Source organism: Nyctereutes procyonoides, unplaced genomic scaffold (genome assembly GCF_905146905.1).
Source record: "Nyctereutes procyonoides isolate TBG_1078 unplaced genomic scaffold, NYPRO_anot_genome, whole genome shotgun sequence".
Taxonomy (NCBI): Eukaryota; Metazoa; Chordata; class Mammalia; order Carnivora; family Canidae; genus Nyctereutes; species Nyctereutes procyonoides.
Window position 1 is genome coordinate 1,590,982 of NW_026575133.1, and position 13,073 is coordinate 1,604,054.

At 42.8% G+C, this 13,073-nt stretch overlaps 1 protein-coding gene across 2 annotated transcripts in view; it reads right to left on the reverse strand.

The window, feature by feature from the left end:
• The window catches only part of ALDH18A1 (aldehyde dehydrogenase 18 family member A1), a 46,686-nt gene extending 33,738 nt beyond the window's left edge, over nt 1-12,948 (reverse strand). For both annotated transcript variants that reach the window (XM_055300611.1, XM_055300610.1), the window contains exons 1-3: nt 12,753-12,948; nt 9,192-9,307; nt 514-728 (exon numbers count right to left, since the gene is read on the reverse strand). In XM_055300611.1, coding sequence (XP_055156586.1) covers nt 514-728; nt 9,192-9,279 — 303 coding nt within the window. In that variant the 5' untranslated portion in view covers nt 9,280-9,307; nt 12,753-12,948. The remainder of the gene's footprint in view (nt 1-513; nt 729-9,191; nt 9,308-12,752) is intronic.
• Between the last annotated feature and the right edge of the window lie 125 nt (nt 12,949-13,073).

The window sequence follows — 13,073 nt, forward strand, 5'->3', positions numbered from 1 at the left end:
TAGTTGAAAAAAAAAAAAAAAAGCCTAGCAAAACAGAAACAAAAAAAGCTCAATATTCACAAACATCCATTTGGGTATTCAACCCTGAGTACCTATTAGTCACCTGGGGAACTTTAAAAATCCAGGTGCTTGAGCCCCATCCCAGAGACTGTGAAGCCTAGGAATCTCTAGGCCCCTCAGACAATTTTTATGTGTAGCCAAGATTAACAATCAATCACTAAGAAGCCTGAGAGATGAACTGCACGAAATCAACTTTACTCCTTGACATCTCCTTTGCTTGCCCTGGGATACAGGATGCCCTGGTGCCTTTACTGGAAACAAAGTTTTCAGATTGGGTTACATCTATTGTACTCAAATTATTTTTACAAGCTGACACACCTGAACTGATGGTTTACGGTGGGTTAGGGATAAAATTAGGGTTGGAAAAAACCAAAACCACCTGAACTGACAGCTTAAAAAAATAAAAACCCCATACTGTTTTTGTTCACTAGAATTTTCCACTTTGGCAATTACCTGCTCAACAATAGATGCCAGGCGCCCCAGGGCGAGGCCACACTCATCCCCCCGGGTTACTACAGCACTTCCAAGTTTCACCACGATTCTCTTGGCATGCTTCAGCTCACTGCGGTGGGCAAAAGATTTGCCATGTGCACGACTGAGGGGAACAGTAATAAAGGGGATGTTGCTCCAAGAACGGACATGTCTGATGGTTGAAGGTTGGACACGATCTGCAGCTCCCAAAGTGAAATGCAAGAAAAAAGACAAATATAGAATATAAATTTCTCATTAAAAAGGTACATGTACAATATTCACTACGTCAGCCAAAAAGTTTTATCATTCTTAACAGAGTAAAACCAGTAAATCCAAAAGCCAGTACATCCAGCATATTCTTATTCTAATCTTGTGTGGAGTTTTATACCAGTACACAGGTCCTAGATATACTCAAACATTGTGAAGAGTTTAAACAAAACAATCTTTCCTAAAACAAGTTGGTAAAATATACCAAGTCTTTAAAATGTCCACATCTTTTGACCCAGTAATTCTATGTCCAAAAATTTATTATAAGAAACTAACAGGAGATGGAAACAAAAAGTTGTATCAGAAGGCTATTTATCAGTGTTATTTATAACAGGAAAAATCACAAGCAAACATCCAAAGAAGGCAAAAAGAATAAAATAACTTTTTCAGAATTTTTAGTAACATAGGAAAATGCTCATATGTTAGTTCCCTATATGTGTCTAAATGTACAGAAAAAAGATGAAAATAAGTCAAAATGTTAATGGTTTTATTTTTGATGGAATTACAAGTGATTTTAATTTTCTTCTTTATTCTTGTCTATGTCTTCCAAATTTAAGCAATAAAAATATGTTGCTTTCATCATCAAAAAAATGTGTGCTTTTAAAGAAACCACACCATTACAAAGAGAGTGAGCCTGACTAGCAAAGACAATAAAGAGCAAAGTAACTGGTATGAGTAGTAAAAAAATGTAACTAATCCACCTACAAATTTTCTGACATGGTAGTATGATTCCAGATATCTGTAACAATGGTTAAAAAAAAAGGATAGCTTTTTTTTTTTTAAGATTTTATTTATTTATTTGACAGAGAGAGAGAGGGAAAAAAAGCACAAGTAGAGAGAACAGCAGGCAGAGGGAGGAGAAGCAGACTCCCTAAGCAGAGAGCCCAAGGCAGGGCTCAAACCCAGGACCTAGGATCACCTGAGCCAAAGGCAAATGCTCAACTGCCTAAGCCACCCAGGGGGCCCAAAACTGGATAGGTTTCTAAAGGACACGGAATGTTGGAGTCAGATACTTTCAATCTCTTTGGATATCTGCCTCTAAGTAATCCTATACAGGAATTCTAAAGAAGCAAGTATTTTACATACATACACACACACTCATATATATTTATATATAATCTTAATTAAAAAGCTAAATATATACCTGTATAAAGCCAAAAGTAAAACAGGCACTGAATCCCTTTACCACTATTCATGCATCCAACTCCTCCTGCTGGCTGCTTACTAATTATGCATTATCCTTTTCTCTCACTAATTAAGAGACTTCTCTACTTTGAGCAGGGCACAATGCCCCCAGTCAAGACATTTCCCAGATATTTTGTGCAGCTAGACATGGACATGTGACTAAGTTAATGAGATACATGTGGAAATGTTATGTGGGACTTCTAGGAATTTCCTTCAAAAGAGAAATGCTTCCTTCTTCCTTTATCCTGCTGCTTAGAACATGCATATGAACGAGGTAGGAGCTCAAATACAATTTTAGACTACAATAAAAACATCAAGAACTCTGGAATAACAGGAAAGGAGGAGTATGGATGCCTAATGATTTCACAGAACTATTCTGAAAGCCCTGGACTGCCTCTCTTCTTAGAGAACCCCCAGCTTCCTTTCAAAAGAGAGAGAGGGGTGATCAGCTCACTCTGTGGGTAGAACATGCAACTCTTGATCTCAAGGTTGTGGGTTTGAGTCCCATGCTGGGTGTAGAGATTACATAAAAATAAAAATCTTGGGCAGCCCCGGTGGCGCAGCGGTTTAGCGCCACCTGCAGCCTAGGGCGTGATCCTGGAGACCCCGGATCGAGTCCCACGTCAGGCTCTCTGCATGGAGCCTGCTTCTCCCTCCGCCTGTGTCTCTGCCTCTCTCTCTCTCTGTGGGTGTCTCTATGAATAAATAAATAATCTTAAAAATAAAAATCTTAAAAAAAAAAGAAATATAGACTTCTATCCTGTTTGAGCCATTATTATTTTGGATTTTTCATTACACCTGACCTAATTTTAACTGATATAGAAGAAGGAGTGCACAGGCAGAGGGACGGGTGAGGTCTTGCTAATGAACAGTCTCACTCACAGCAAATGGATCTTCTCATGGTGGGAGTCCTTGGTTGCAAGAAGTAAGTCAAGATGAGTAATACAAGTCTTTGGCAGAACTAAACTTCAGGTACTCCTTCCTCAAAGAGTTCTCTATATGTCATTACAGACAACTAATAAATATTTGAATGAATTACTATAGTAATCATTCCAAGCTACTTTTTGGACCACCATTCTATAATGGTACTATTACAGAGTAACTTTGTCCACTCGAATAAACCATTATCACCTCCCTTTATATTTACAGATTTCCCAGATTTCTCTAGAGCCACTATCTCTAACTCCTGACCACTAACTTTTCTAACTATAATATAGCTTATACGGTTTTCTCTATGCTGTAACAATGGAGGGTAAAGTGAGCACAATCATATTCTCATAGACTAGAAAATCATCGTGTGTTGTCCTCCCTCTTTGCCTCCTTCACACACAAATCTTAGAATTTTTTTTTTAAGATTTTATTTATTTATTCATGAAAGAGAGACAGAGCCAGAGAGTCAGAGACATAGGCAGGGGGAAAAGCAGGCTCCCTGCAGGGAGCCCAATGCGGGACTTGATTCCTGGACCTGGGATCACACGTTGAGCTAAAGGCAGATGTTCAACCACTGAGCCACCCAGGAGTCCCTAGAATGAGTATTCTTCTTTCTTTTTTTAAAAGATTTTATTTATTTATTCATGAGAGACACAGAGGGAGAGGCAGAGACATAGGCAGAGGGAGAAGCAGGTTCCTCGCAGGGAGCTTAATATGCAGGACTAGATCCCAGGACCCCAGGATCACACCCTGAGCCGAAGGCAGACCCTCAACCACTGAGCCACCCACGTGTCCCAGAATGAGTACTCTTATTTTATTTATTTATTCATTTATTCATTTATTTATTTATTTATTTTCTTAAAGACTTTATTTATTTATTCATGAGAGACAGAGAGAGAGAGAGGCAGAGACACAGGCAGAGGGAGAAGCAGGCTCCATGCAGGGAGCCCGATGTGGGACTGATCCCAGGACTCCAGGATCATGCGCTGAGCTGAAGGCAGACACTTAACTGCTGAGCCACCCAGGTGTCCCTGGAATGAGTATTTTTAATGAATCAGTAAAAAGGCCTTTCTGCCCTCTCTTAAATGACAATTTTAAAAAGTGATTATGTTTCAGGTTTGTGGAGATACAAGAAAGATGATACTTTTTTTTTCCACAATAGGCTTGCAGTATAGTTCCTGGCACAAAGATGCTCAGTAAGTCCATTGTCTGGGATGGAACTGGGACCTGGCACTCTTCCTAGACCCACAGATGGGGTTGCTCTTCCTGCAGGGGGAGTCCCAGGGCTACTTGGCTGGTTTGTTGCTGGGCCTAAGTTCTGTGGAGAGTCCTCTTTCTTCATGAAGTTCATCAATATAGTTACTGTGGCTCAGTCCTCAGTGATCTTATCATAAACAATATATATGCCTAAGTCTAAGCTTTAAAGTTGTAAATATAATAATTCTGGCCTCACTGACCTGATAGAGAGAGGGTTGGTAGAGGGAGAGACTTGGGGTTTGGACCTGGGATTATTAGTGGCTATTTGCAAAGCACAGAGAGCTACACCCAACTTATCACGAATCCCTTTGATAGCTGTCAGGACTAGGCCTGATAGCCATTTTTCTTTCCTGTCCCTGCAGGCCTTGTCCTGTCCTAGAGAGTGCTAAACATGGGTGGATCAGTGTAAGAGGGCACCTAGGGACACAGGTAATTGGCAAGCATGTCAGTGCAGGTGATCAAATGGCAGACACCTATCAGAATCTAGCAGCCGGGTTAGCATGAAAGAGGCTCCTGATCCACAGTCTTTATCAGCAAAGATACCAGCACACCTTGGTGCCAGGCAGTCAAGGGTCATTCTGGCTGCAGGCAACTGGGTCACAGCAGACCAGGGCAGACAAGATTCAAGAGGAGGAAACAACAATGAATAAGGTTTCAATCAAGTCCAAGGCTCAATTACATCCGATGGATTCTAGCATCAGGTAGTTCTATGGGATCCGGGGCTTTTTGGGTTTCCTGTTCCACAATGCCAAGGACCTGTATTACTCTCAGATTGACCCTACCTTTCTTGGGGATATTTTTTATGTTCTACAGTGTATTCTACTTTTTTAGAGTCCGTATTGGAGACTGAGAAGGCCTTGATAAGTTAGGAAAAATCTAAGGCTTCCGGAGAGGCAATCTCTGGCTCCAAGTCCCACAGAAAAGCCATTTCCTCCTGGTTAGTATGAGAGGATATTGAGAAGTATGTGTGTGCAACATGTGGGGGGGTGAGGTAACAGTCATCCACATTCCAGAAAAGTCCATTACCTTTTCAGCATCAGAGTCCTTATGCTCAGCAATCAATGAGCCTCTGTTCCAGGCCCGAACAAAAGAGGACTGTGATAGGATTTCTATCTCCCTTCCTGGCCTTCCGTTTCCTTCTGTTTTTATATGTATACGTTCTGTCACTTTGTCTTTCTTATTTCTTTTCTGCCCTTCTGCTTATCATGGTCAGTGAACAGAGGGCTCCAGAATCCAGAAAAATCTGGATACAAAAATTGGAAAATCTAGGGAAAAGATTAGAAAGTACCTCCTTTAGTGAATGACACATATGAGAACAAACAATGATAACAACAACAGGGGATCCCTGAGTGGCTCAGCAGTTTAGCACCTGCCTTCACGCCAAGGGCGTGATCCTGGAGTCCCAGGATCGAGTCCCACATCGGACTCCCTGCATGGAGCCTGCTTCTCCCTCTGCCTGTGTCTCTGCCTCTCTCTATCATAAATAAATAAAATAAATCTTAAAAAGAAAACCAACAACAATAAAAATACTGAGTACTTAATATACTAAGAGTTTTGTCAGGTATTTACACACCTTTTACAGAGGCAGAGGATATATAAAAGGACAAGTGCAGGTTCTCGAGCTAGACTGTCTGGGTTGGAATCTCAATCCCTCTACTTATTTGCTGTTACCTCACCTATCTCTTAAGGTTATTGTAGAGAATAAAATGAATTGATGCATGAATAAAAATTGGCACAGAATAAACACTCAATGAGTATTAGCTGGTATTATAAAAAGTGTCTCCTATTGCTACCATCATACTAAAATTCTCATGAGTTAAGCCTCATTAGTTAGGTATTATTATGAGTTAGTTGGTGTTATTAGACTCATTTTATAAATAAGGAAACTGAGGCCCAGAGAAGCTGAGTAACTTGCTAACATTATCAGATTGCAAAAATAGCCACAATACATTGAAGCTTCTTCCATCAAGATGTGGAATCTGTTTTCCCACTCCTTGAATCTGGGCCAGCCCTATGATTTGCTTTAACTAATAAAATGTAGCAGAAGTAACACGGCATAAATTCTGAGCAAGAGGCCTTGTGGTTTCCATGCATGCTCTACTTAGGGAACCCTACAATCATTGTATGAAGAAGCCATGTTTAGCCTGCTAGAGGATTAGAGACCATTTGGAACAGAGATGATCCATCATCCCACCAGAGGCCACCCAGCCCTCAACAATCAGCCCTGAGCCAATGAGTTCTGACACAGATATAGAACCACTGTGCAGCTGAGCCAGGTCCAACACAAATTTGTGACTTAAATCTATAGTTGTTTTAAGCCACTAAAATTACTAAGTAAGCAGAACAGTTAGTTTTAAAACCCCAGGAGCCTGGCTCCAGGCCTTGATCTTTTCTCCCTTATATTCTTCTTTATGTGAATGGGAAACAGAGGAATAGAGATTTTTTTCTGATAAGCTTCCTTAGTGAAAAGAAAGTCCTCTTACAATAAGGTCTGGAGACAGACTTTGGTAAGATTTAACTGATATCAAGGAGGCAGCCACTCAAAACATGAGAAACAGCCTTTCGACAAATGCTGCTGGACCTAGATATCCACAGGCAAAACCATGAACCTTGACCTAATAAACCTTACACCTACATAAGATGGATCATACACTTAAATGTAAAATGTAAAGCTGTAAAACTTTTAGAAAAAAACATAGGAAGAAATCTTTAGGATCTAGGGCTATACAAAGCTCTGACTCGACCCTAAATGTAAATCAGTGAAAGAAAACATTGATAAATGGGATGTCATCAAAATAAAAAAAATTTCCTCTGTGAAAGAGCCTATTAAAGGAATGAAATGACAAGCCATAAATTGGGAGAACATACTTTCAAAACACGTATCTGTAAAGGACTAGTATCTAGAAGAGAAAGAACTCTAAAAATTCAACAGTAAAATAGCCAAACAATTCAATTAAAGATGAGAAAGAAACATTTCACTAAAGAGGATATAAAGATGGCCAACTAGCAGGTGAAAAGATGTTCAACGTCATTAGCCATTAGTGAAAAGCAAGTTAAAACCACAGTGAGGTGGTATTACGCACCTATCACAATAGTCATAATCAAAGAGTGACAACATCAAACGATGAAGATGAAGAGAAAGCAGATTGTTCATACACTGCTGGGGTGAATACAAAATGGTACAGGCATAAATAAAATCTTTTTTTTTTTTTTTTTAAAGGGCAGCCTGGGTCGCTCAGTGGTTTGCCACCGCCTTCAGCCCAGGGTGTGATCCTGGGGACCCAGGATCGAGTCCCGCATCGGGCTCTCTGCATGGAACCTGCTTCTCCCTTGGCCTGTGTCTCTGCCTCTCTCTCTCCTCTCTCTCTCTCTCTGTGTCTCTCATGAATAAATAAAATCTTGTTTTTTTTTTTAAAGATTTTATTTTATTTATTTATTCATGATAGAAAGAAAGAAAGAAAGAAAGAGAGAAAGAGAGAGAGAGAGAGAGAGAGAGAGAGAGAGAGAGAGGCAGAGACATAGGCCGAGGGAGAAGCAGGCTCCATACAGGAAGCCTGACATGGGATTCGATCCCGGGACTCCAGGATCACGCCCTGGGCCAAAGGCAGGCACTAAACCGCTGAGCCACCCAGGGATCCCCCCCCCCCTTTTTAAAAGATTTTAAAAATAAAATCTTAAAAAAAAAAATAGTACAGGCATTCTGCAAAAAAAAGTTTGGTAGTTTCTTATATAACTAAACATGCAACTACTATATGACCCAGCAATTGAACTCTTGGGCATTTATCCCAGAGAAATGCAAACTATGCCCATACAAAAATCCTGTACACAAATGCTCATAGCAGCCTTATTCTTACCAGTCAAAAATGGAAACAACCAGATGCCCTTCAACGAGTGAATGGTTATACTAACTGTGGTATACCCATAACATTAAATACTACTGAGTAATAAAAAAGGAAACAATCAATACACACAACTTGGATGAATCTTCAGAGAATAATGCTGAGGAAAAAACCCATCCCCAAAGACCACATACTGTATGACTTATTTATATAACATTTTTTGAAATTATAAAATTATAGAAATGGAGAACAGATTAGTGGTTGCCAGGCATTAGGGATGGGGAGGAGAGGGATAGTCAAAAGAGGAAACTAAAGGATCCTGTAGTGGTAGAAATGTTTTTTTTTTTTTTTTTTAAGATTTTATTTATTTATTCATGAGAGACATACAGAGAGAGAGAGAGAGAGAGACAGAGAAAGAGAGAGAGAGAGAGAGGCAGAGACACAGGCAGAGGGAGAAGCAGGCTCCATGCAGGGAGCCTGACGTGGGACTCGATCCCGGGTCTCCAGGATCATGCCCTGAGCCGAAGGCAGGCACTAAACCACTAAGCCATCCGGGGATCCCGAAATGTTCTTATCTTGATTATATCAATGTCAGTATCTAGAATGATATACTGGAAGAATATGTAAAGGGCCTAAGGGATGTCTCTGAATTAGCTCTTACAACAGCACATGAATCTACAGTGGTCTCAAAATTAAAACTTAACCATAAAAACAAATAACGAACAAAAATAGCCTGTAAAAAACTTTGAGGAAATGAATATAAGTAACATCTTATTTGAAAAACTTTGAGCTTCCCACAGGGAGCCTGCTTCTCCTTCTGCTTGTGTGTCTGCCTCTCTCTCTTGTCTCTCATGAATAAATAAATAAAATCTTAAAAAAACAAAACTTCTAAAATTTTAAATTAGACATACAAAAAGCTGTATAAAATTAATGTGTACAGTTTGATAATTCTGTAGGTAAGCATATACCTATAAACCACCACCACAGTCAATACCATAAAGCTATCACCTCCAAAAGTTTCACTTTATTGATAAATACACTCAGAGCATTTCATCATTAAGCTGCTTCCTTGCTTACTGTCTTTGTCCAATTCTGCCAAATTACTTTTTTTCTCCTTTAAAGCCTTGTTTGAAACACACTTCCAAACTTTCCACATACTTCTAAGTTTCCTATGGTACATACGAGATCTGGAGAGGGCTGTGGATTGGACCCAAGGTAGGAGACGCTGGTGGAAAGGCTGGAACCCGGAGCGGTAGACTTGACTCAACATCCTGTGATGTGGTCACTGATCAAAGTATCTGTAGAACACATTTTTAAAAGATGAAAATGAAAATAATAGGCAATTAACTTTGTTTTCTCCCACTTCCTCATACTCTCAGAGTAAAAATGGGAGTCTTCTGCTCCAAACTCCTTTGTATAGGGACATTCTCACCTGCTCCATATATAGAAAAGAGAGAGACAAGAAATGGCTCCTTCAGGGCAGCCCCGGTGGCGCAGCGGTTTAGCGCCGCCTGCAGCCCAGGGCATGATCCTGGAGACTCAGGATCAAGTCCCACGTCAGGCTCCCTGCATGGAGCCTGCTTCTCCCTCTGCCTGTGTCTCTGCACCACCCCCTCCCTCTGTCGCTCATAAATAAATTAATAAAAAAATCTTAAAAAAAAAATGGCTCCTTCCCAGGTTCCAACTCTATCCTTCCTTTCCTAGGACCTCCTCAGTTTTCATGCAAGCAAATGACAATTAAGGATTATAAATATTCTGAGTGACAAAAAAAAAAGCTAAGGTACAATGTTTCTGTAATTGATACTAAATCTTTACTACAATTCCTATGCCATTAGAGAGTCTCAAACAAAAAACACATCCAATATCCAATAAGCGGCCATCTCCACCTTCCTGCTATGACCTCCCCAAAGAACTCTGAAACCATATATTTATTTTTATTTTATTTTTTGTTTTATTTATTTTGAAACTGTATATTTGAAATGTCTGTTTCACTCTTGCTGACACAAGAAGAGGATGGAAATGAAAGGCCACAGGTTACTGTCATCTTTCTTCCTGCTGCCCACAGGAATCTTTTTTCTTTTTTTTAAATATTTATTTATTTATTTATTTATTTATTTATTTATTTATTTATTTATTTATTTATTTGTTCCTGAGAGAGAGACAAAGAGAGAGACAGAGACACAGGCAGAGGGAGAAGCAGGCTCCATACAGGGAGCCTGATGTGGGACTCCAGGATCAGGCCCTGGCCTGAAGGCGTCGCTTAAACCGCTGAGCCACCCGGGCTGCCCCTGCCCACAGGAATCTAAAGCACACTCTTGCATTCCTGGGAGGGAGTGCAATGCGTGCAAATGGCTGGATCTTAAATGACTATGGGTACATCCTCGTAAGAGAGGATGTGTACATGGCTAGAAACCTGCATTGGGAATATGGTGGTTACAGGCATTTTCTGGCTTAAACTTGAGGCTCTAGATAAAGAATACTTTATTTCACAAAAAAGTAGGGGGCTCTCTCCTATATATGCACAAGAGAATAAGCCATTTATTACTGCAGCTCTCATGCCACAGAGACATTGCTGTTTTCACAAGATAAGAAAAATACTGCACCCTCTGCTTACAAGCTTCTTTTTAACTTTTGCTCTATGGATTGGTAAACATATTCCAATCCTCTTAAAGTGTCTCAAGAGACTAGCAGTTAGCCCCATAGTGAAGAAAAATAAGGAGTGGCATGTATTGCTCTTCAATTTATACTGCACAAAGGCATAGAAAGGGGAGAGAAGAGATTGGCAGGATACATCTGTTGTAAAAGACATGTCATCCCATAGGCAACAGAAAGTGTTAAGTGCCGACTTTGTTGACTTCAGTTTGTGACAGCCATTAAGACCGCAAGAAAAAATTATCTGCACGACATTTAAGGAGGGCATAGGTCCTCCTCTTTGTGTGCTACTTATATATATTCCTTTAGTATATTACTATAGCAAATATTTACATATCAATTCTCCAAAAGGAACACCAAAAGGGTAAAATAATCAAATTTTAACACTAAAACTCTAGTTCTATCTCCTTCAAGAAAACTTTCTCAGCAGCTCTAGCATTCAGAATTGGATTTAATCCTACAGGTTAGCTTTTAACTGGTTCATGTGTTACTGTCACTTTTTCCACCTGGATTATAAACTTCCCACTGACAGCATGGTAAATGGGACAGGGAACCTGGATTGTGGAGCTGGGCAAATTTGGGTTCCAGCTCTGCACCTGCTAGCTGTGTGCCTTTTGGTAAGTTACTGAATCTTTCTAAGCCTCAGTTTCCTCTTTTGTAAATGAGGGATAATAACAGTAAGGGCCTCGTGGGATTATTTTGAGAATTAAATGAGACAATGCATGGAATGCTTGGGTATAACAAATGCTCAACAAATGTCAGCTGTGCTCCTTCTTTTGGGCACTAATGCCTACAACTTTCTCTTTATTTCCTTTAGGATGTGTCACAGGCACAGAATTCAATATATTCTCAAATGTATATAATTACAAATTATACTTGTTTTCATCTCTCTTATCTAAGTAAGAGTAACTGACAGCTCTGAATGCTCAAGGTCACTAGCTTGTTAGGTTCAAGACTCACCTAGAAACTAAGCCTTCCTGGCCTCTCCCCTGCACTATACAACCTCTGACTGCAACGAATGGTTCTCGTGCCAGAGTTTATTATGCTCTCAAAACGCAGACGGCTGATTCTAGGGAGCAAAGGCTGTGTGTGTGTCTAGACTGGATGTCATCAGTTGAAAAAAGTTTCCATGTTTTGACTCAGGCCGTTTCCCAAGTACTTCTTTTACTCGTTTTAAACAGAATGCCTTTATATTACTGATTTGGACAAAGAACTAACTTTAGTCCCAACAAACCTCACCCAGGACCCACAGGCTTGGTATACGGTTCGCCACTCAAAAGAGAAAGATGGGGTGATAAATCTGGCGGCCTCAGAGCAGAATAATGATGGGGGTGGGGGAGCCTGGGGGAGCCCTGGCGTGCCACGCACGTACTACTCGACCGTGTGCCACATTGCAAAGGGCGACTCTGTGAGCCAACTACCCCGCTGCTGGGGGCTTGGTTTTTGCTTTTTTTTTTTTTTTTTCCCCCTTTTTCTTACAGATTTTATTTATTTGAGACGGAGAGCGCGAGAGCGAGAGCGCACAAGTGGAGGGGAGGGGCAGAGAGCGAGCAGGGAGCCTGCCTGGGGGCTGGATCCCAGGACCCTGCCATCAAGAACCTGAGCCACCTGGGCAGCCCTGGGGGCCTGCTTTTGAACGAGCGGGTCACGAAAGCCCGCGCGGGCCGCAGGGGCCGCACACAGGCCGCTGCGCGTCGGGCGTGTGGCCGGTTACAAACCACGGTCCATCATCACCGGCGGCGAGGCAGGTGCATTGAAGCTGCTGACGCCGGACTCCCGGGAAGGGATCCACCGAGCCGTCAGGCCTCCACCGGGACTAGTTCCTCCACGTGGGAGAAACCAAGGGTGGCCGCCGAGGTCAGGTACCCCAAGCCCCTCGGCCCCGGGGCCTCCCCGCCCGGGCCGCTCAGGCCGCTGCCGCGGGGCCGGCGCCCCTCGGCCCCCTCACCCCGCCGCGGGCCGGCGCCCCTCGGCCCCCTCACCCCGCCGCGGGCCGGCGCCCCTCGGCCCCCTCACCCCGCCGCGGGCCGGCGCCCCTCGGCCCCCTCAGCCCCCGCGGAGGCTCGGGCGCCGCGCCACGCCGCCACGTACCTGCTGCACGCCGCCGCCCGGCCCCGCCGCCCGGTCCGCGCTCCACGCCGGGCAGAGTCTGGCGCCGGCGTACTCCCCTTTTTCTTCCGTCCACGTCCCGCAAGATGACGTTACGTCAGCGGCGCTGGAGTAAACGCAGGCCGCGGGGCCTCCGCTGCTGACGTGGGGCGAAGGGCCGAGCCGGAGCCACGCCGCGGCAACAGCGTAGGCGCCGTGGAGAATCCCGGCTGCGCTCCACGTGGCGGCGCCCCCCGCCCGCCCGGGCCCGACGCCGGGAGGCGGGGCTCGCAGCTCGCGGCGCACGTCCTCGCCGCGCTAGGG